General features: G+C 39.8%; 1 protein-coding gene across 3 annotated transcripts in view; it reads left to right on the top strand.

Annotated features, from left to right (window-relative positions):
* Positions 1–324: 324 nt before the first annotated feature.
* The window catches only part of RASSF6 (Ras association domain family member 6), a 60830-nt gene continuing 36284 nt past the window's right edge, over positions 325–24870 (top strand). Inside the window, exons 1-3 of one of the 3 annotated variants that reach the window (XM_072624327.1) lie at positions 438–539; positions 2103–2374; positions 12304–12391. In XM_072624327.1, coding sequence (XP_072480428.1) covers positions 2317–2374; positions 12304–12391 — 146 coding nt within the window. In that variant the 5' untranslated portion in view covers positions 438–539; positions 2103–2316. Of the gene's footprint in view, positions 540–2102; positions 2375–8443; positions 8570–12303; positions 12392–24870 lie in introns of those variants that run through there. The other 2 variants (XM_072624330.1, XM_072624329.1) reach the window with 2 other exon arrangements.

Here is a 24870-nt window from a genome sequence, read left to right on the forward strand (position 1 = left end):
TGAACTCGGCAAATCTGCTTTTGAATTCCATGCCCTCTAGGCTGGGCAACTATAAGGAAATCAGTTCATCTGAGTCAGTTTCAACCAATGCAAAAGGAGCCAAGAATGCTCTCACTGGCCATGCCATAGGATTATTGGGAGGAGATCGTAAAGGGTTACATTACTGTGGTGTCTTGCTCATAGAGAGTCTGTATGGAGCCCAGACAGAATCCAGTCAAGATAGGAGAATCGGATCGCAGGCAGTTGCTAAAGCGTTAACTGGAGTGTCAATTTACCTGTCCTACAGGTGTGTGGTTGGGAGTTTTCCTATCAGCTGCTCCTCTCGAGGAAAATAAACACTCCCAACATGCACCGAGCCACGGGGAGTGTCTCAGGTTTCCAACACGCCCCAGCTTGTTGAGTTAGAGTAATAATTAACAGATTCTTGGACTTTATAAGACTGTGGAGGGACACCAGTCAGGAAGAGAGCGCTCGGCCATGCTCAAAGGGAAACCAGACAAATCCTCTCCTTTTCTCCGTGGTTCTGAGCTCCCTTCCAGGTAAGTTAACTTTTTACACTACGTGGGCATCCTTTGCCTGAGGCTAGGATGATTCACTGCTTCTCTGGATGATTTGTTCCACAGAATGTATGGAATGAGCGCAGGGGAAAGGAGGAGCCTGATTCCCCAGCCTCAACTTCTTCAGGTCTAGTTATCAGGGATCAAAGTTGGGCATTGGCCCTGACGTCATCCCGGCTGCACCTGTCCTCTGAATACAGAGAGCCCCAAGCCCACGTGGGGCAGACCCATCTCTGACTGAACAGCCTCTTCACGCTTTTCATTCTTTTTTCCAGGTTCAAAGCAACTGTCCTTGGGTAGTCTTCCTGAGCCTTAAGCGATCCCCTCCCTCTAAAGTTCTTCAAGTATTTTTAACCTAAACTTTGTAGATATCACGTTTGCTCGTGATAATAATAATTAGTATTTTACAGGCAGCCTCTAGGGCTTTAAAATTATTATCTCATTTGATATTCTTAACAACTATTCCAGGTGGATGCTATTATCCCCATTTCAGAGCTGAAGAAACTTAGGCAAAAAGGAGCATCTTGCCCAAAGTCACTGAATTAATAATGTCTAAGAGCAGATTTGAACTTAGATCTTCCTAATTCCAGATCCAGGAGTCTTTGACTCTGCTTAGATGTTAGAACCATGCTCCCAGTGCCACTTTCTCTGAATATTGGAAGGATTAAAATATATTTATATAATATTTGAGAAATAATTGAAGGGTAGTGGGGCAGGCCCTGGACTTGGAATCAAAAGATCTGAGTTCCAATCTTAATTCTGACACATTAGATACATATGCCTTTTGGGAAGTGACTGACCTCAGTCTTATCACATATAAAATGGAGTGACAACAATTTCACTGCCCACCCCCTCAGAGATGACATGAGGAAAGTAGTTGGTAAATTAGAAAGTGCTTTACATATGGGAATCCTTACTTTATTGCATTTTGGAATGGCTTTTTAAAAAAAGGTTTGCTTTAAATCATCCTTTCTTACAAAGTGGGACAAGAAGGAAAAACCCTAGAGATAGATAAGGTTGAGAAACTGCAATAATTATCAGCTCTCCTACAATTTATGCCTCATGTTCACATATAATCCAAAGTCACATTAATTTTATATCGGTTTGCTTTAAGCACAATTAAAATACTTGCTATGAACCCTCAAGTAAAATATTCAGTAATAGAAAACCAAGGCAATTACCTGGAGAGAAGAGTAATTAGTTTAAGTAAATACAAGATCATCTGAGAAGGGATAAAGCAATAACAGAGGGGAGCAGGAAAGTTCTGGGATCTGACCTGAGAGTTGAAGAAATCTAAGAGCTCCAAGTGATGTGGAGAAAGTATTTCAGGCCTGGGAGTGAGTGCTCTAACAAAGAGAAGCTCTTTGCTTCTGTGCAAAGGCACAGAAATGGGGGATGGGAAACTGAATTCAGGAAACAGAAACAGACTAGTTTGACTGGAATAGAGCTTACATGAAGGAGAGTTATTGAAATAAGTCCGGAAAGATCAACTAGACTGCGATGAACATTAGATACCAAATTGAAAAGTTTTATTTTTATTCCTAGAGGCAATAGGGAGCCTTGGATGTTTTTGAGCAAGAGAGTGACAAGATCAAAACTAAGGCTTTAGGAAGATTATCTTGGGAATTGAGCGGAGGATGGACTGGAGATGGGAGAAACTGGAAGCTGGCAAGAATCTGGTCTAGGAAGAGAAAAAGATGGGTGCCAGAAATGTGGAGGAAGAATTGGCAAAACATAAAAAATGCAGGGGATATGAGTCATGGGGGAGAAATCAAGAGTCAAGTTGACTCCAAGACCAGGAACCATTTGGCTGGAAGGTCAGTGATGCCCTCAGTAGAAATGACATAGTTTGAATGAGAGATGAGTTTGGAAGGAGTATAATGAGTTCCATTTGGGACAATAGCAATTCTTGTTAACAATAGTAACATCTATATCATGATATATCCAGACATGACATACATATGTTCATATGATGTTGAAATTCTAAACACAGGGTCATCAGTTTAGAGCTGTTGGGATCCTTAAAGGTCATAGGATCATAGAGTTGGGAGTTGAAAGGGAACTCAGAGGCCATGTAGTTCAACTCCCCCATTTTACAGATGAGGAAACTGAGGCTTTGGATTGACATCACATGGGTAGTAAGGAGGCAAAACCATGATATAAGCTCAATTCCTCTGACTTCAAGGCCAGCTTTCTCCTTTTTAGTATACCAAATTTTTCCCTGCTTGAGGACTATTTGGGCATAAATGCCTGCAGGCAGTTCTAATTCATTTATAGCCGAGTCAGAAGTTTAGAATTGGATTTAGCCTTAAAGGTCATCTAATCATTCATTTATTTTACAGAGAAAGAAACTGAGGCACAGAGAGGTATCCCCAGGGTCACAAAGGTGATTAACTATCAGAGCTGAAGCCATTATTATCTAGAATTCCAACGTAACTTCATTTCTTTTTTTGATATTACTAGACTAGTAAATTGGGGAAAATGTCAAAATGATATATCTTGATTTCTGCAAGGCATTTGATAACCTTCTTGTGACTCTGGACAATGTGGAAAATATGTGGGCTGGATGACAGTACAACTAGATAACTCCATAGCTAGCTGAAAACCATAGTCAAGGAACATTGATTAATGGATTCTGTCAGCTTGGGAGTGAGGTCTCCAGTAGATACTTCTGGATTCTGCCCTTGGCCCTGTCAGGCTCACCATTTTTTCAGTAATTAATTGAGTAAATTAAATAATTCAATTCAACAATCATTTATTAAGTACCTACAATGTACTGGGCCATGTGCTGGGCACTGGGGATACAAATACAAAAATGGAACAATTTCTTCCCTCAAGGAGTTTATACTCTACTGAAAGGAAAATAAGAAAGACTTAAGTAAATACAATATGTTTACAAAATAAATAAAAAGAAAGTTTTGCTAGGCTCCCTAATGACTAAAGCTTTTTGTAAGAGAATCCTAAGAAGGATCAACATCCCAGATTTGGGGAAAGCTTGTGCAAAGGCTTGGAAGCAGGATTTGGAATATCATGTACAGGGAACAAATTGAACAAAAACATAAAGTACATAAAGGAGGTTAATTTGGGATATTTACTAGGTTAGGTTGGAGACAGACTATAAAAGCCTTTATAAACCAGCAAAGTAGTTTTACTTTATCCTATAGGCAAAGAGAAACAATTGGAGGAGATTGCTATGGTCAGTAATAGTAAGAATAATCTTGAATGTGAATGAGATGAACTTATCCAAAAAATGGAAATGGATAGCAGAATGAATTAAAAATCAGAATGCAACAATTTGTTGTTTACAAGAAATATGTATGAATAAGTGATATACACAGACCAATGCTTTAGGCATATCACTACTTCAGTTGTTTAGAGGATGGATTGTAGAGAGGCTAGAGATCAGGAGTCTAATTGGGGAAATACTGCAATAGTTAAGTGGCACGGTGGATGGAGTGCTGGGGTTGGATGCAGGAAGACTTATCTTTGTGAGTTTAAATCTGGCCTCTGATATTTTCTAGCTGTGTACCCTGACCAAGTGACCTTACCTTGTTTGCCTTAGTTTCCTCATCTGTAAAATGAGTTGGAGAAGGAAATGACAATTCATTCCAAGTATCTTTGCCAAGAAAACCCCAAAGAGGATCACAAAGAATTGGACACAACTGAAAAGCAATATAACTGTCCAGATCAGAGGCAATGAGAGCCTGTATCAGGATAATGAACATATTAATAAAAAGAAGAATGATGGAAATATCTTGGAAGTACAATCAAAAAGACTTGTTAACCATTTAGACATGTGAGAGATATAGGGAGAAAGAAGATACAAGGATGAGTTCAAGGCTGAAAATCTGATTACCTCAATGGATGGTGGCCATTCAATAGAAATAGGTATAGGGAGAGGACAAATGGGCTTTGGGGAAAATAGAATGAGTTCTGCTTTGAACATATTGAGTATAAGATATCTCTGGCACTTTCAAGGACAGATGACCAACTGGCAGTTGCAGATGTGCATCAGGAGTTCAGGAGAAAGATAAGGATTCAATGTGTAGTTTTGGAATTTGCTTAAAAACGATTGAACCCATAGGAACTTATGACATTTCCAAGAGAGTCAGTAGAGAAAAAGATGAAAGGGTCCAGGACAGAGTCCTGGGCTTTGCTCAGGAACAAGATGAAGGATATAGATGAGGATCCATACAAGGAGACTAAGGAGTGAACCAAGATATAGGAAGAGAACTAAGAGGAAGCAGGGTCATGAAAACTTAGGGAACAAAAAATATCCCAAAGATGGGGGTGGCCCATAGTGTCAAAAACTGCAGTGAGCTTGAGGAATAAGTAAAGGCCATAGGATCTAGAAATAATCAGTGAAGTTGGAGAGAAAAGTTTCAAATGAGTGTTAGGATTGTAAACCAGATTATAGGGGTTAAGCATTAAAGAGGAAGCATATGAAGAAAGAAAGAGGGTTTCTAAGAATTTGCGAAAGGAGAGACAAAAGATGATAACTTGAGGGGATATTGGGATCAAATAAAGAAAAAGGTGGCATGCTGTCCAATTAGTAGATGGAAAAGTTACCTAGTATATTGCAGAAGTGGGGTCCAAAAAAAAGAGTTCCACAGTCTAGGATGGTAAAACAAATCTAAGAAAATGAAATTTTAAGAGGCTAAGTGTAAAATCTACTGCATTAGGGTAGAGTGAAGAGGATTGCAACATTGAGGTGTCTGTAGGGGAAAAACTTGGGGACTTCTCTTTACTACACTTATTAATTCAAACCAATGAGTAAGTGTGAAACATGTCTACCCAAGAAACCAATGTGATCCTAAGCTGCATGAGTAAACTTTCACATCTACTCAGAGTAAGCCAGACTACATCTAAAATCATGCCTTCCACCCTGGAAAGTGGAATTTTTAAGAGTTCAAAGTCACATCAGCAAGTCATCTTTAAGCAGATGACCCAGCAACCACATCAGCGAATTGGCACCTATCTAGGGACAGTTGACCAGAATGTTGAAATGCCTCAGAACCATATCACATGATAGATGATTAAAAGAATGGGTTTAATCTGAAGAATAGACTGAAAGGAGACATTCAACTCAAGAAGACATGGTGCAGTTGATATGACACTGGACATGGAGTCAAGGACTCCAAGGGTTCAAATCCTGCCTCAGACACTTATAACTGTGTGACCCTGAGCAAGTCACTTAACCTCTGCCTGCCTCAACTTTCTCACCTATAAAATGGAGAGAATCAAATGAGATGATATGCAAAGTGTTTTTTAATCCTTAAAGTACTACCTGAATAGCTTTCCCATAAATCTTACCTCTGGGTTATTCTGTCTGCCCCCAAGGGTTGAACACACATATGTACATAGATATTGGTCTGTTGATCTCTACTTTGACTGATGAATAATTCAGCTACATATAGTGGGAACAGTATTCAAAGGCCCTACCCCATGTGGCCTAGGTTAGTTTTTCCTTAAAATATTTTGAAATTGTCCTTGAGACTTAATTAGCTCATAAGTCTAAGGTTTAGGTCACTGATGGAGTTCCTGGTGGACCATATGCAAAAAAGTCAGGACACAAAAAGCCACCTTGTGTCTTCCTTAGGCTTCTGACCAGCAGACCTTCACAAGAAACAGGGGCAGTGAAACTGGCTCAGCTGAATGAATTCTATGTCCTTGCTGGATATCCTTCCCCTACTATGGTAAAGAAAAGCCTTTTTTTAATTGATTGTCAGATGAAATGAGATAGTTGTCTTATTTCATTCCAGTATTGAACCTAAGTTACTAGGGCAGCATTCATGAAGCCTGGCCTATTATTCCACAGAAACCCAAGAAATTAACAGCTTTCATTCCTGTGTGGTCCTTTTGCAGTGATGGTGGCAGAGTAGGGGAAAAAAGGCAGTGGGTAGTTAGAATCATGCAATGTTTTGCTGTTATTCAGTTGTTTCAGTTGTATCTGACTCTTTGTGGTCCCATTTGGGGTTTTCTTGGCAAAGATACTGGAGAAAACCAGCAAGGTTGGGGCTGGTGGTTCACACCTATAATCCCAAATACTGTGGAGGCTGAAGTCAATTTCTGAGCGAAGTACAGTAAGCTAAACCAATCAGGTGTCTGAACTAAGTCCAATATCATGAGCCCCCAGAGTGGGGTCTAGTCAATAGACTGACTAGAGAGGGGTGAACTAGCCCAGGTCAGAAATTGGAATAGGTCAAAGTTCCCCTAGCAACCAGTAGTGGAATCACGCCACAAGAAGCTCCCATGATTCTAGCCCAAGTGAGACAGAGAGACCTGGTCTCAATCAATCAATCGATGTGACATGACTCACAAATTCTCCTTGGAAAGTTAAACAAAGGCATTGACATTTGGTTGCGTATAAAGCAACCAAAAACATCATTTGTCATCTGGTTAAGATGGTGACAAGAGAAGTCCCAAAGAAGCCTAGCTCTTTCACATAAACCCTACAAAAGACCTAAAAGGTCACCAGATGGAGCAGTGACTAAAAACCAAGAAAAACCAACAGCAATTTCCTTCATCCAACCCAGGACTACCCAAGATGATGGAAAAAACCTACAAACACTGGGAAAGGACTCATGCCAGGGAAGACTGAAGACAGTGTGAGCTCCAGTAAAGGTTGTGGGCACTTTTAATCTAGAGCACCTGTGAGGCCTGAGACAGACAGACCCCACAGGACCTGAAATATATAGGTGCCCTGAATAGGGATGGACCAAGTAAAGCAGAACCAACACAAGGTCCAGCAACCAATGCCTTTATTCGAATCAATCATAAAGAAAACTAACCCATATCAATTAGAATAAAAGGGCAATGTTAAAATAGAATCTCATCACTCATTTTCTAAAAGAAACCTCAAATTAAAAGCATCTAAGAATACTACAGTAGAAATCCAGAGTTTCCAGGTAAAACAGAAATGCCAAAAGAAGCCAGAATGAATTCAGGTGCCAGAGAGCCTCAATCAGGATCACACAAGACTATGCTGCAACTATGATCAAGGAAAGACAATCTTGGAAAACAATATTCCAAAAGGCAAAAGACAAAGGGCTTACAATCAAGAAGACCCTACTCAGAAAAACTGTAGGTAATCCTATGAGGAGAAAGAATGGAACTTAAATAAAATAGAGGATTTTGAAGCATTCCTAAGAGGAGAAAACAGTTGTTTAGGATCAATGAAATGCAAACACTTGAAATAAGAGAAACCTAGAAAGGTAAATATTTTGGAGCAATTGGAAGGGAAGAGATGATGATGAAGTGTTTACATTCTAAAAGGGAGAGAAGAGATGAATTTCACTTCCGAATATCGCTGACCTCCCTCTCCTCTTGGATACTTTCTCTTCTCTGGATTTTCTTGAGACTGCTGTCATTTGCTTTTCCTCCACTGTTCTGACTGCTCTTTCTCCTAATAACAACAACAATGATAGGTAGCATTTATATAGCACCTACTATATGCTGGACATCATACTAAGCATATATCTCATCTGATTCTCATATTAATCCTCAGAGGTAGGTGTCATTTTTCCCATTTTGCATTTGAAGGAACTGAGGTAAATAGAGGCTAAGTGACTTGCCCAAGGTCACAAAACTAAGTAAGCATCTGAGGCAATATTCAACTCCAGTTATCAATTCCACACAGCTGAACCTATCCAGGGTACTGAAATTTATGCCTGTAAATGCTAATATTCTTTAAGTCTATTGCTATCGATTTGTTCTAAAATAATCAAATAGCCAAATATTTGTTAAATATTTCAAAATAGATAGTGTATGACTGTTTTTCTTTATCATGTTCCCTTTCCTTTTACTGTTTGATATTACTGCTTTCTTTCCTCCAAATGTTTAGGGGAATGTGTTGAGGCCAGTGGATCCTTTAGGTCTCCATAGATCAAAATAAATTTTCAAGAGTCAACCGCATCAGATTCATAGTCAAAGAAAAAAAGAGCATAAGATTGGTTTCTCTTACACTTCATTACTGATGACTCATTTGCCAGAAGCATGTCCTGACTTTTCAGGTATTTCTAAAATATTTTGTTCTTAAATATCAAGTTTATCTGGGACCTGCCCAATTATCATTTAACAGTGAGGGGAAAAAGGAATTTATTTTGGTTTTGCATTCTTCTGTTTCATTTGATTCAACAGGCTTCCTTTCTAAAGCCATGGAATGATTTAAAGGTATTGCCAATTCTTTCATCCAATTACTTGAAATCTCCTTAGACCATCTGATGGCCTATGACCAACAATAAAGTGGTTTTATTCCATCTAGCTTGGGTTACCATGAGGATGATTCACAGTGTAAATACAGCACACACATCCAGTTTTGCTAAAGATATGTTGGTAATTTGTTTATTAATACAAAAAAGAAAAGTGAAAAAGGATGCAGATCTCAGGGAGTTGTGGGTTCAAGTCTAACTTCTGAAGCATGATGGCTGTGTGACTGGCGAAATTTAATCTCTCAGTGTCTCTGGCAGCTCTCTAAGACTAAAAGCTGTAGAAGGGTCATCAATCTTCATTGGTAAAAGAACAAAAAGAGAGTTTCTTCATTGATTTCTCAACAGCAAATAAATCACAAGCCCAGGTCAAAATCAAACACAGCCATGGGAACCAGTGAGAAAAACACCAAATTTGCTGCATTCAACCTTTTGTTGATGGGCAGTTTGGGGGAACAGAAGGAACAATTTACTTGGAGACTAAAGACCTAGGTTTGAGTCCTAGCAAGCTTTTTACCAGCCATGTAATCCTGTGAAAATCACTTTATTTTGCTCAACCTGTTGGTTCATCTGTTAAATATGGATAATAATGCTTCCATGGTAGTATATAAGAAAGATAATTTGGAGTCAAAAGACCAGGGTTCAGATTCTGTATGACTTTAGGCAAGCCATGACATCCATCTCTCAAGGATTTGGTTTCCTCATTGGCAGACTGCAGGGCTTAGGTTAGATGATTGCTAAAGGCTAAATCCTGTGATCCCACTTCACATGGATTTGGTGAGGGAAATGTCCTGCCAAGTTTTGAATGCTATATAAATGTAAGCTAGCTTCAGCTTGACTTGTAGATGAAGCCTTCCATGTGTATCATCTGCCCCATTAGAACTGGAGCCTCTGGAGAGCAGGGACTTAGTTACTTTTCTATTTGTATGGAAAATAAAACTGCATGGTGCTAACACTAGCTTTGTACACAGTGAGCTCTAAATAGATACTTTTTTCATTCACTCATTCATGATTATGATTTTGACCCCAAGAATTCTACCAGTAGCCTTTTAAGTGACCAAGAGCATCCCACATATGCCACTCCTGGTTATCATATGTAATAATTAGGGAATATAGAAGCAAGCTTACGCAGAACCATGAGCCCTGAAGGTCAGAATACATACAGTCTTTCTGTCTCTATATGTCCTACATCAGTCTTAATTCACATTGTTTTTGTTAAATAGTCATGTGCTCTATAAGGAATGATGTGCTGAAAGGGAAATAACATTGCAGGAAAATTCTCCTGTGGTATAGATCTGGGGTGGGGAACCTGCATCCTCAAGGCCACTTGGTGCCTTCTAAGTCCTCAACTGTGGCCCTGTGACTGAATCCAAACTTCACAGAACAGATCCTCTTAATAAAAGGATTTGTTCTGTAAAACTTCCGACTTGGTCAAAAGGCCTCACCCAAGGACCTAGAAGGCTACATGTGCCCTCGAGGCCACAGTTTCCCCACCCCTGATACAGATGTTAGACCTGAACAAAAACTATAGGTTAACAAGATTATACTCAGGTGAGAAGATTAGAGAATGCCTAGGAGTCAGCAATCCCAAGAGAATTCTGCACCGTCATATATTTGAATTACAATATGGAATTTTGAAATTAATAAAGAGTCCCTAGGGAAAGGGGTGGATGAAAGAGTTAAATAATATTCACCTGGGAAGGTTTCCTAGAGGAGGAAGACTACGGGGTGTGCATGGGTTTGCCTCAATAGGAATATAAAGCAGGCTGGAAATGAAAAGAGAAAGATAAGTAGAAAATAGGTATTATTTTTACTATTATAATTTTTACTTATTTTTAATCTTATTTTTATTGGCAACTTTAAAAATAGGACCTTCCTTAAAAAAAAAAAACAACTATATTCCTCTACCTTGCCCTACACAAAGTTTCTTCTCTGGTAATAAAGTTTTAATAGGAAAAAGGGAGGGGAAAAAGCAGTTAAAAAATGTTCAACACATCAGTCATGCCTGACAGCATACACAATACTCTGTACCAACTCCCCACCTCTGCAAAGAGGGGAGAGTCATATATTTTCTTAGCTCTTCTCTTGAGCCAAGCTTGGTCAGTATAATTACACAGGAGAGCCCTAGATTGTTTAAGTAGGTAGAACTTAGCTCCCAGAACTCTATCTCCAGCATCTTCCTCCTCTTTCTTCCAATCTAATCTGTTCATGGGCATAGAGGTCCAGGCAATAAGGCATTCCATTACTGAAAAAAAAAATGGAGTGAAATGGACATTTCCCACTTAAGCCCTCTAGGTAAACCTGGTACCACTAAGCTAAAAATATTAAAAGAAAGGTCACTAACCTAAACTTACTCTCCAAAGCTCACTGTTGCCTGGAAGGATATTAGGCAAAACTTAGCAGGGTGGTCAAGTCAGAGCATGATTTTAGCCTGCCTGACTTGTTGCATTTCTGTCTGCTTTATGGGAATAGGATTTGTCCATTTGGGTTGAATTGCTTTTATAAAAAAAGAAATATACTTCCTGATGCAGGGTATATATGAGAGACACTGCTCAAAGACAAAATACAAGAACAGATTTACTAAACTGGCCAGTTCCATACTTGGTCCAAAATGACATAAATTTTCTAATTATCTCAGCCCCAGTCCCTCCCTATTTTCCCAAAGCACATTCCTTTCTTAAGAAACTACCTCCTTCCCTTGGCTATTTGTTTGAATGTTTATGTACATTTGTTATTGTTCCCTCAAGTCTAACTCTTTGTGACCCTATGGACCATAGGGTACAAATACTGTCCATGGGGTTTTCTCGGCAGATACTGGCGTGGTTTGCCATTTCCTTCTTCAATGGATTAAGGTAAACAGATGTTAAGTGACTTGCTGAGGGTCACACAGCTAGTAAGTGTCCGAGGCTGTATTTGAACTCAGGTGGGTCTTCCTGACCCCAGGCCCAGTGCTCTATCCAGTGAGCCACCTAGCTGCCTTTACCTATGTTACTTGATAAAAATAAATGGTTTTTTATGTTACTTGATAATGCTAATAAATTACAAGGCCATTAATAGTGATTTTCATCTAAACCTACAAATTCACTGTTTAATATTGAGAGAAGAAAAATCACCTTGTGAGAGATTTCCTTGATTTTACTCCTGCGTGAGGACTGAGCATATTAAAGTTTCTTTAATTTTTGAGGTTATTCCAGAACAGACCCACCTTTACATCTGGAGAGAAAATACAAGTAACAGTAGTGAAGAGGAATGGGGAGTTGGTGGATTGTCCTTGAGTATACAAGTATTAGACATCTGCACCTCATAACACAACACACATTTTCTCTCAGAGCAATAGCAGTAAAACATTTGGAATGAAAATTTTGGTGAATTATTTTCATTGAACTGCTAAATCAGTCTCCATTTGAATATAATAGTTCCAGAACATCACTGAACATACCAGATAATTCTTTTCCTAATTTTTTGCCACCTACTACACATAGTCAAGAACCATCTGAAACAAACATCAATGTTGATTTATTTTTTTAATGTCATTTCAGCCAGTCTGAATGAGTGGAGAAAAATGACCACCAATCCTCACCAATCCCCTTCTCTGATATGCATCAATGAGAAGAAATTCATTACAAGGTAACTACAATTTTATATAATATTTCCACTTGAGTGTGATTTGTGTGAATTGCTATTTGCAGGTAGTATAGAAAGAGCATTGGTTTGGAGGCAGAGTTAGCAGTGATGGTGAGGTTGCTATTGTATGTTGTGTTGGTGAACAGAGCTGTCACCCCCTCTTATACATCCTTTCTACCTGTTCTTGTGTGGACTGGGTTACCCCTCCACTTAGACACTGGTAAACTCTAACCATCTCCTCAGCTCTTCTCCTCTGAGAAGGGTTTTTCCTTTCAAGCCAGACTAAGAAAACATGGGAAAGAAATATGTAAAGCCCCTGCCTCCAGTGCCAGGCCAGTCAGTCACAATCTCTCTCTCCACCCTAGACGACTAGTCTGCTGATTCACATTGTCTAGATGGATGTTAGCAAATGGCTTTCTTTCTCTGCCCTGGAAAGTTATAAAAATGATTCAATAATTCTCTTTTATGAGCTCTGAGCTCTAGGACAGAAAAGAATATCCTGGCAAGATACTGAGGTTTTATATCTATCTTTCTCCTCCTCCAAAGTTGCTCTGTTGCTGACCTTGGCTACATCTGGGTTAGTGACATACATAAATTAGATGAGCTGGTTTAAAAAGGCAAAGTGAATAGGAAATTAAATTTTAAGAAGTAGAAACAAGTCTTTCAATGAACAAGCATAGACTCAAGGAAGGTGTCAGTTTCATCTCCTCTCCAAGGTAAAAGTCAGTCACTCAACAGACATTTGTTAAGCTCCTACTAAGTGCTGGCTGCAGCTAGGTGGTGCAGTGGATAGAGTGCTAAGCCTGGAGTCAGGAAGATCTATGTACAAATCCAGCCTCAGACGCTTACTAGCAGTGGGACCCTAGGCAAGTCACTTAACTATGTTTGCCTCAGGTTCCCAATCTGTAAAATCAACAGGAGAAGGAAATAGCAAACCACTCCAGTATCTTTAATAAGAAAAACCTAAATGGGGTCACAAAGACTCAGTCATGACTGAAATAACTGAACAGCAACAAAAAAGTGCCCAGCACTGTGCTGAGTGTTAAATTAATGATACAAAAAAGGACAAAAAAAAACAAAGTCCCTGTTCTCAAGGGGCTCTCAATCTAAGGGGAGAAAAGGTGAAGGGACTTGGAAAAGGGAAGGAGGAAGAGTCAGCAGTCCCATCGTTGGAGTACTGACAGTGCTTGCCCCATGTCGCTCCTACATAACTGTCACACAGCCTTTGTCTTAACTCCTTTCATCAGCAGCTTATCAGACCCAACTGTGGATACTTTCCTCAGCTTACCCATAATGCTTCCTACTTTTCTCTGCCATGTCTTCAGCTCTCAGGGGTTCCCTTAGAATGAGGGAGGCTAGCTCATCTTTCAAAGTTCAGCCCCCATCAGTGACAGGATCAGAGAACTGAGTAAGCAGACTCTGGAAAGATTTCTGCCCGACTCGGTGGAAGCTCCAAGACATGAACCAACCTCAGTTCTAGGTATAGCTGTCACCACTTCAGAGCTCCTTGTAGACTTATGACTAACTTTAATCACTAACTTTAATTCCTAATTTTACCTTTGGGAGCCTAAGATCTGTAAAGGAGAGGTTCCTCTCCTCTCCAAAGAGAAAATGAGTCACTCAACAAACATTTATGAAGTTTCTACTCTGTGCCAGGTACTGAGATGGGTTGTAAAGAGACATAGAAGGGTGGTGAAAAATCCCTGTTCTCAAGGAAAGAGAGAGGGAGGGAGGGAGGGAGGGAGGGAGTGGGAGAGAGAGAGAGAGAGAGAGGAAGAGAAGGGGGGGGAAGCGAGGGAGAGAGGGAGAGAGAGAGAGAGAGATTTGTTGGATTCTATGATTCTGTCATTTCGGGTACTTTTAACTCTCAAATGCAGCATTAAGTAAAAAGTCAAGGAAATGACTCTCAAGAGCACCATAAATACGCCCCTCCCTCCCAAAAAGCTGTTTTCCAGATGTTGAGCGCAGCCTTCCATTTCCTGTTCCTGTCTTGATGCTTGTTATGAAACTTGGCTGGGCATTCACATGATATAATCCACCGATGTTTTCTTGAATATTATAGCCTCATATACATAACCTATATCAACCTATATTCCCTGTTTTAGGGAGGGAGAGGGACAGAGAAAAATTTGGAAATCGATTTTTTTAAGTGAATGTTAAAAATCGTCTTTACATGTAATTGGAAAAAAAATAAAATACTATTAAAAAAAGAAAGTTGTAGCGTCCCCCTAAGACTGGAATCAGAACAGCTGAATAAAGAACTCAGAAGGATAAAATAAGAAAGTTTTCAAGCATCAGATACCCCTGACCTTCAGTTCTATTCAACAAATATTTATTACGCCAGCTGCTATTTTCAAGGAATTGTGGTAGGTGTGGGATATACCGAGACAAAAAAAAAAAACCAAGAAAGAAAAATTGTCCCTTCCCTCCTAGAACTTACTTTCTACAGGTAAATAAAATAGTGAAGTAGATAAGTAAATACAAGTTAATTTAAGAAGAGAGATCTTGGGGGTTAATATATTCCTATGGGGAACAGAGGTATCCGGAAGAGCTTTTTGTAGGAGGTGAGACCTTTGAGGATTACAGAAGGAGATAAAAGATCTTAAGATAATGGAGGTGAGAAAGGACTGTAATCCTGGTTTAGAACTTTCAGCCTGTATCAGAGGGAAGACATAAGAGATTGAACATTGTGTTTGGAGAAGAGCAAACCGGCCAATTTGGTTGTAACATGGGTTGCATAAAGGGAATTAAAATAGATATGGTAATTAAAGATTTTAAATGCCAATGGATGTATTTTGTAATAGAGGTGATCAGGAACCATTTTTTAAAATTTGTGCTTTGGGAATTTAAAAAGATCATTTAGTAGACTATCGCAATACCCCAAGAGATGTGCCATTGTGTGAATGGTGAGGAGGCAGATAAAAAGAGGAAGAAAAAATATGGAGGAAAGGTGGAATTTGGAGGGAAATAATGAATCCCATTTGGGAGATGCTGAGCTTCAGATCCCTTTGGGATATCCAAATGAAAATGCTCGTAGGGAAAAACTTGTGTAATGGGCTCACCATTCATGAGAAATACTTGATCTGGCTGTATGTCTGGGAGTCATCTGGCTAGAGATCAGTGTATCCATCCATGAGAACTCTGCAGGTCCTTGAGAAAGGGTGGAGAGAATAGAAGGGAAGTCTTTGAGGCGGTGATGGTTAGGGGTTGAGACCAGGATGATGGTATAGTCAGGAAGACTGAAAAAAATGCAGTCACAATGCTAGGTGAAAAACCAGCAAAGAGCAAGCAATGTCAAGAAAGTAGAGGAAAGTTTTCAGAAAAGAAAAAAAAAACTTTTTTGTATATTTGAAAGGAATAGTAAGTTGTACATGGTAGATTTGCAGTTTCATGTGCAATCACCTTTTTTATTATGAAAATACTTATTCTGTGAATTGAAAATAAATTAATTTTTAAAAAAAAATAAACTCTATGTACAACATCCCCTTGATCAACCAGTTTACTATCAAAAACAGAAATAAAGGTATTTTGGCAACAAAAAAAGTTTTCAGGAGAAGGATGGGGTTAGTCATTCAACAATGTAAAAGTTGCAAAGAGGTCAAAAAGGATGAAGAAGGAGAAAAGACTGAAAATTAGTGAATCAGACCTGACTGGTAGCCTTGCACAAAGTATTTTCAGTGGAATGGTCCAAATTAAGGCCATATGCCTAAAGGTTAAAAAGTAAATGGGAAATGAGGAAGTAGGTGCAACAAATTTAGACAGTTTTCTTTCTTAGAGTTTCTCTGTGAGTGTAGGAGGGGTGACTCACCTTAAGGAGAGTCCAAGACTAGATAACAAAAACTTGCATATCAAAGGATACACCATGTTGACTGACTTTGGAGTGTAAGTACTGACTGCTTTCCAGAAAGACAATTCTATTTCATAAATCAAATACAGAAAATTGACCCAACTTGGCCCATTTCTACCTTTCCTGTCTTGGACTTTCTACCCATAAAATACTAGAAGGTCCAGTAACACTGGTCATAACTGTCCCTCCCATATGACATTCCATCTTCTAAGTCTCTGACTTTTCATTCCAAACCAGGAATGTTCTTCCTTCTCAGGTCGTCTTCCTGAATTCCCTGACTTCCTTCAAGACTTTACTTGAATCTTACCTATTGTATGAGGCTTTTTCCAGTCCCACCACAGCCAGGACTCTTATATAATCTCCAGTTTACTCTGAATGACTATGTTACATAGTTTGCCTATTGTCTCTCTCACTACAATGGTAGCTTCTCAAGGGCAGGGGCTGTGTTTTTAGCCTTCCCCCTCAACCACTAGAGAAATTAGGTGGCACAATGGATAGAATACAGGATCTGGAGTCAAGAAGACTCATCTTTCTGAGTTTAAATCTGACCTCAGTCACTTACTAACTAGATGATCTTGCGTAAGTCACCTAACCGTGTTTGCCTCAGTTTCCTCATCTGTAAAATGAGTTGGAGAAGGAAATGGCAAACCACTCCAGTACCCCTGACAAGAAAACCTCAAATGAGGTCACAAAGAGTCAGAGATGACTGAAGAACAACGATGACCACTCCCCACCCCACCATTTAGCACAATTCCTTGTATACGTTAAGAGCTCAATAAATCTTTGCTGATGATGAGAAAAGACAATGGGGAAAAGGTCAAGGTGGGGAGGAAGAATTAAGGTCAAGGATTGTTTCATTTTTGTCTTTGTATTTCTAACTCCTAGAACAGTGCCTGACACATAAGAGGTGATTGATAAATGCCTAGCAAATGATGGATTAACTTATACCGGTGAACATAGTATGTAGTACAATGCTATATGCTCATATTTGCTCACTATTGATATAGAGAACGGAGGTTCTCAAAGGGTGTGTGTTTCAACAGTTTCTCTAAGTACGCCATAAATTGTAGGGAAGTTATGTCAACAACTGCATGAGCATGGACATGGGCCAGTCTCCCAGCGTACACTGGGGTTTCTTACGGCAAAGAATGATACTCTGCTATAAGCTAATTTAAAAATTTTGAAAACCACTGGCTTAGACAGATGTTTCCCTTTTGTAATGCACAGAGGATGTTTAGAAATTAGCACTCAGCACATTGTAGGCACTTAATAAACATTTATTGAATTGAAAATACATTGAAGCTAACAGAACAGGAACCAAAGTGGATGCCCCATGGATGGTTGACTAGCTAAATGAGATGTGGCACATGAATGCAGTGATCAATATGAAGAATTTGGAGAAGCACAGGGAGGCTCATAACTGACATAACGTGACAAAAGCAGAACCTGGAAAACAGTTCACACGAAATAAAACAATAGAAAATAAATGCTAGGCAAGTATAATGATCAAGCAAAAGAATAAAAATTGGCACAAGAAGACACTTCCCTCCCTTGTTTGCAGAGGTGGGGGACTATGGGTATAAAAGAAGTCAAATAAGCATTTATAAGACACCTACTATGTGCCAAGCAGTGTGCTAAGGGATGCAGGTTTAAAGAAAGGCAAACCTAGTCCCTGCCTTAAGGGAAGCCAGCGATTTATTTGGAATAGACAAAGAAACAAATCTGTGTTACCTGTGAGATGTATAAAGGCTAAATTGGAGATGATCTCCAGAGAAGGCTTCTTGCAAAAGGTGGGATTTTAACTGGGATCTGAAGGAAGCCAGGAAAACCAGGAGGCAGAGATGAGAGAGCGCATTTCAAGAATGAAAGGGAGCCAGTAAAAAATATACTGAATACAGGAAATATGAAGAACCAAGAGGTAGGAAGAGATCAGGTTAAGAAAAGCTTTAAAGGCCAAATGGAAGACTTTATATTTAATCATGGGGGTAATAGGGAGCCACTGGAATTTATTGAATGGAAGTGAGGGATGACATGATCAGATCTGCCCTATAGGAAAGACACTTTCACAGTCAAATAGACACAGGATGGACCAAAGTTGGAAGAGAATTGAGGAAGGCAGACCAGCAGACTAGGAGGATATTATAATAGTGCAAGTGTAAAGTGATAAGGACGCCTACCAGGCTGGTGGTGGAGAGAAGGGAGAGATCTTATGGGAGAGATCTTATAATTGACAGTCCTTGGCAACAATTTAGATGAAGCAGCGTAGCATGCAGAGAGCCAACTGTTCAATTTCCAGTGTGAGCCTTAGAAATCATCCAACATTATAAATGAAGGCTTGATTTATTATTCTGCTGATTGGCTAGACTTAAGAAAGTGATGCAGAAAATGTTAATGAAAATTAAGCTTAGAAGTGTGGGGGGTTAAATATTTTTTAAATATTGTATATATGTATACACACGCATATACAATTGTATGTAAAATATATTATGTATATACAATTGTACATACAATATACATGATATAATATATTATATCATGTATATTGTATGTACAATTGTATATGAAATATATTTTGTATATATATATATACAATTGTATATGTACAATATATTGCATACATGTGTATATATAGTAAATCTTGTATATATGTGTATACATGTATTTGTGTGTATGGCCTCTGGATATGTAGGGGAGAGGGAGGGAAGGAGAGTGGGGAGTTAAATTGTGCCACTTGGATTGTGAGGTAGGATGACTGGAAGAGAAAACCCTCTACAGTAATAGGGATATTATTGTCATCCTTCATTCATAGGCTCTTAGAGGGTCTAGAAAGAACCATAGAGGTCATTGAGCCTAACCATCTCATTTTATAGGCAAGTAAATTGAGAGGTTTAGTGACTTAACCAGGGTCACACAGCTAGTGTCTGAGATGGATGGATTTAATTTGGTGGAGTTGGTTTTTCTTCTTTTCACTTTTTCATTGTTATAAAGACTCTGTCTCTTTGTTAGGGAAGGAGGAAGGGATATATTCAGAAATGAAGGGTGATGTAAAAACAAGATATCAATAAAAACTGAAAAACATTTTCATTATCCTGAGGACAAGGATGCTATACATTCCAGTTGCTTCTATTTTCCACCTGCCAGTTTTATAGCTACTATTGTTTATCGTTCTGCTTTTGGTCCTGGGGTTACTCTTCCCAAGATATCAGGGCCAGAAACTAGGGCAGAAAGTTATCTTTTCTCCACCTTTCATAACAGGCTGCAAGGTGAACAAAGTAAAGCACTTCAACTCTGCCTCACACCTAATCTCTTCCCAGGCTCCCCAAAATAAAGAGTGTAGAGTCAGTTTCCCCAAACAAAACCAGGTCAGTTTTCCCTTTGAGAAGCTGTTTTGTCTTTCTTTACTTCTTGGAACCCAATGCCAACCCCACTAGAGCTGTCAAAGAAAGAGAGCTGTCTCTTGTGCCACCCTTGGGCATTTCTGCCTTCACTGCCTAAATTTAACTAATGGAACTTAATGAAATTCAGGTGAAAGGGCATGATTTTCAGAGGCATGAGCTCTCTTTTACTGAAACCAGGTAACCAGGCCACCTGTTCCAGGGAGCCCCAATTTCACACAAAGGCCCACTGTTCCAGAGAATACTTCCGTCTTGGCTTTGCACTGGGGAGTACTTGCATTTTCCCTAGATACTTGATAGCTTCTGTGATGTTCACTTGGCCAAAGGTTAGAGGTGTGAACACTTCCCGCTTCTTGACACACGGAGTTCAGTTAATTGAAGATAAGGGGACCTTGTTCTGAAAGTTTGGGGTAGGGCCTGGGGATTTAAATTAAACCAAGATCAAAGAACTCAAAAAAATTTGCGTCTTTCTTTAAGAGAACAGAAAAGTGTGGCCTTAAACAAAACTTGAAATAAATATTGTTTGGAATACGGCCCTAGACATTTTTAATTGAGACATGTGATAAATATGTCACACACTTTTCAGAACTCCAAAAAAGAACTAAGATACGGAGCAGGACAAGATAGAACAGAGCTAACCATTGAATTCCCTGAGCTCTTAACAACCTACCCACAATGTTTTTATTTGACTTTGATTTTGACATGGATGAGTGGGAAAAGATAACAAGCCAGAACTCTCAAAGTATCCTCATTCTACTAAATCAGACTCTCCCCAGTAACAGGTGGCACTAAGAAGTCAGGGACAAAATCCCAGAGCTGGCCAATGATCACCAGAGATACAGGATCAGGACTATGGTAAGGCTGCCTGGCTTTCCCCCACCCCCCTCCCCACCCTGCCCCCTCATTGTGCTTTGGAGATAGTAACTGGGAGTAAGGGAGGGAGAGACTTTCTCACCTTCTAGGAGCCCAGCTAGGTGGATAGATCAATGGCCTGGGGTCAAGAAGACCTGAGTTCCAGTGTGACCTCATATACTTACTAACTGTGTGACCCTGGACAGGTTATTTCACCCTGTCTGCCTCAGTTTCCTCATCCGTAAAATGAGCTAAAAAAGAGCATGGCAAACCACTGCAGTATCTTTGCCAAGAAAATCCCAAATAGGGTCACAGAGTCACACACCAGTGAAACAACTAAACAGCAACAACTAGAAAATTAAATGGAATTTTCTATCTTTTTTTTGCTCTCCAATCAGCAGAAGTCCACAGTCAAATTGTGAGCTTAGCAGCCTGAGGTTTTATATAATTAGGATTCAGTAGTACTGAAGATACTCACTAACCACCATTGAGATGTTCTGGGCTAGGTACATGTTCAGGATTAGAATAAAGTGTGACATTTGTGGGTCATAGATTAAGAGTTTACTCCACCGTAAAAAAGATCCATCAGGATGAATTAATGCAGGTTGATTAGGTTTGCCTCTGCCTCTGCATTCATCATGTAGACAATGCCTGGTCAGAAAGTTTTACCATTCACCTAGTGATAATTACATCCATAATGAGGCACATGAAATAATCGTTGTTTATTATTTGCATTATTTTCCTGAAGTGCATTTTATTCCTCAGACAACTAGGAAGTCACCGATGATTCTACCCTAGACCAATCCAAATGCAAGGACAGAATTCTCGTCCCTTTAAGAGAAGTCAGCCAACCCAATTTATGTAAAACAGATGCTGCCACTACCCCAGAATTTCTTTTAGTTATTTTCACCTTTAAGATTTGTGTTCATGTCAACCAGGATCATACTGGTAAATGTTTAACAACTGTGGGGGTAGGGGAATGTCCTTGGCATAAGACATTATACACAAAACACCCTTTTAAGTTTAATTTGCATTATTAGCATTTTTCCATCACTTTCTTAAGTCTAGACCATCAACTAAACAATAAATCAAGCCCTGGTTTGGAGCTGTTAACTAATTTCCAAGGTATAAATGCTCACACGGAAAATGAGCTCCCTCCAGCACAACACTGAATTGACATATGTGAAGGAAGATGCGGATGTGACCCAAATCCAAAGAAAGTTTCTTAGACTGCTAGAAGTCCTCAAATAAAAGTTGAATGACTACTTGTTAGGATATCGGAGAGGAAATCCCTCTATAAGTTGAACTGGAATGAGATCCTTTCTACTTTACGGATTACCTACAAGGTTAGGGGGTGATGCCACCAAGATTTGGAAAATCCACATAAAATTATTTGGTCCTTGGTTATTATGGTATTAAAAGAAAATATATTGATATCATAAAATACTGTACGTATATTTTATGCATTTCTGGGTCTTTTTCTGTGTCATCTGCTGGTCTTTGCGTGTCTCCTAAAAAATTCCCCCCAAATTCCCATTTCATTTCTTATGTCAACCTGTGCTGTATCGAAACCTGTGATGGAGAAAGTCAGGATCTGTTAGGGATAGCAGTATACTCAACTAGGACACACTTGTGATTTCATTAAGGTAGGGAACTCCCAAGAAGAAAAATTCTCTCTCCTAATGAAAGATCAACCAGTGTGCAATGTGTAACTTTAGAGATGTGCCTGGGGCACTAACTAAAGGCTAAATGCCATGTATACCTTACGTCACAATCACACAGCTCTTATATGGCAGAGGTACTCAGACCCAGGGCTTCCTGACCCCAAGGCAGGAGTTTCTTTAGAGTGTTTAAATTCTTCCAGTGACAGTGAACTTACTACTCAAAGAGAAAAGCTTTGGGGTTTGGTCAGGGTCTGAGGAATATCCTCAGTGGATGTAGATTAACAACCCATATGTAGCTGAGGTTTTAGAATTCCCTGAGGAACCAAGGGATTGAGCGACCTGTCCTGGCCCTGTGGCCAGTAGGCAAAGGTTGAACCCTTGTGTCCCTGTTGCAGTGATGCTACTTTGCCTGCTGTATTCCATGGTTGGATGGTTTGAATTACTAGAAAGGCTAAGCCAAAATCTGCCTCCGTGTCACAAAACCATGCCTTGTGGGTTTTCATTCTGGGGTGGAGCAGAACAAGGCTAATCCTTGACTTGTTTCTTAGATACTTAACAGATATTGTACAGACTCAAAGTCTAGTCTTCTAAATGAAGGCTAAAGTTCTTCAACAATTTCTCATATGACGTGGTCTCCAGATCCCACCAAAACGTCTCTTTCCTCTCTCCATTTGCACTTTTAATATTAGCCTGCTGTTCAGTCCCGTCCTGGCAAAGATACTGAGGTGGTTTGCGATTTCCTTCTCCAGTTTGTTTGATAGATGAGGAAGCTGAGGTCAGCATTGTTAAGTGACTTGCCCAGTGTCACCCAGCTGGTAAGTGTCTGAGGCACAATTTAAATTCATGAAGATAAGTTTTTCTGACTTCAGGCTGGGGTTCTATCCACCTAGTGGTACATGCCCAGTTATAGAGGAGACTAGCAGATCACTTGAACCCCAGGATTTTGAGCTACAACACAGCTTCACTCAGATGTTGGCACTAAGTTCCATGCTAATGTGGTGAGTTCCTGGAATCAGGAGGACCATCAATTTAACTAAAGAGGATCTTAGTGACTGCAGTGACAAATAAAACAGGTCAAAGCTCCCATAAATATCCAGCCTGAGTGAGATAGGAAAATGTGATCCTCAGAAAATAATAAATGAAATAAAATGCTTCTCAGACAGGGGTTAACCTAATATATATTTAAAAAATTGTGTCCAAGTTATAATGATGACCACTAGATAATTTATTTTATGCAAATACTGGTGTGTGCATCAGTAGCTTTTTCCATCTTAGGAACATACTGATTTGTGATTGTCTTGGAAAAGAAGTCCCAAATGGTCCACTTTTTTTTTTCACTATGGTCTATTACTAAGGACTTTGCCCTGGGTGCTAACTAACCACCAGTTATTCAGTGGAGCTTTGGGGAAGTTTTCCTGGGGAATCCCAATGCTTTGTGTTAGCAGTTCGGGGATATTCTTTACTTTAGCCTTCCATGATTGTGAGGTTATGTACTGTCTTGGTCTGAATGGTCTGGGCCCTTCACCTTCTTTTTAAGAGGAAAAGTGCAGAACCCCCTTTGTTTCCCACAATAGCTCAGGGAAGGAAACTGTCAATTTCCACTGATTTCTTGTACTGGAGCATCATCTCCCCTAATATAAATCTGTGATTATAACATTTTCTGTGAATTAAATGTACCTTAGAGGTTGCAATGCTTTAATTTTGCTCCTCTAAGAACTAGCTAATCTCTAAGGACTGGGCAAGTGCCACACACACTGCCTGCCCATTCTTTCACTGGTGCTATTAGGTTAAAATTAATGTCAAAGTCACCTTGAAAAAGAAAAAAAGTAGTCCCCCAAAGAGTAGCCTGAGTCTTGGTGGACCATGTGGAGAAGAGGGCAGTTCCTCCTACCCTTTTGCCTTAAAGAAGACCAATGACAGCATGGGTGAGATGTCTTGACTTCCATGTGAATTGGGTTGAAATGAGGCAGAGTTGCATGAGGTCCTCAGCCTCACTCTCTCTTCCTGAGGCATAGAAGTCCAATGGCAGGACAAAAGTCAGGATGACTGGCAGTGGCCCTGGATGGATGACTAGCAATGACTCAGGATGTGGTGGATGACTTAGCATCTTTGATGCCTAACCAAGCTCTAAGCTTTCCACAGAACCTGCTGCAGCTGCCTTCATGGTGGTCACCTACTCTAGTATCTTCACATGCTTGGGGTAGACATGCCTCAAACTGACCAGCAGGGCAGAGGCCTGTCTGTAACTTTCAACCTGGTGTAGCCTTTCTACAGAGATGGTTTATTAGGGCACGGTCAAGGAAGAGTCATGGAAACTATGTGCTTAGAAACCATTAGTGTTGTAGCACAATCAGTCAATAAACATTTAAGTACCTACTATGTGCCAGGCACTCTGGGGATGAAAAAAAAAAGGCAAAAGAAAATTCATGCCCCGAGCTTCCTCTCTACTGAGGGAGACAGCATGCAAATAATTGTGTATGTACAAGCTATATTGGGTATAAATTGGAAATAAGGACCCGATGGAAGGAACTGTCATTAAGGGGATCAGGAAAAGGTTCCTGAAAAAGGGACTTGAAAGAAGCCAGGGAAGTCAGGAGAGGGGATGAGGAGGAGCAGCCCAGGGATTGGGGACAGTCAGAGGAAAATGCCTTGAGTCAGGAGCTGCTGGAGTAAGTTTTGTTCCAGCATGGCCAGGAGGCTAGTGTTACTGGATCAAAGAGTCTG

The sequence above is a fragment of the Notamacropus eugenii genome, chromosome 7 (assembly GCF_028372415.1).
Source record: "Notamacropus eugenii isolate mMacEug1 chromosome 7, mMacEug1.pri_v2, whole genome shotgun sequence".
In the NCBI taxonomy this organism is placed as follows: domain Eukaryota; kingdom Metazoa; phylum Chordata; class Mammalia; order Diprotodontia; family Macropodidae; genus Notamacropus; species Notamacropus eugenii.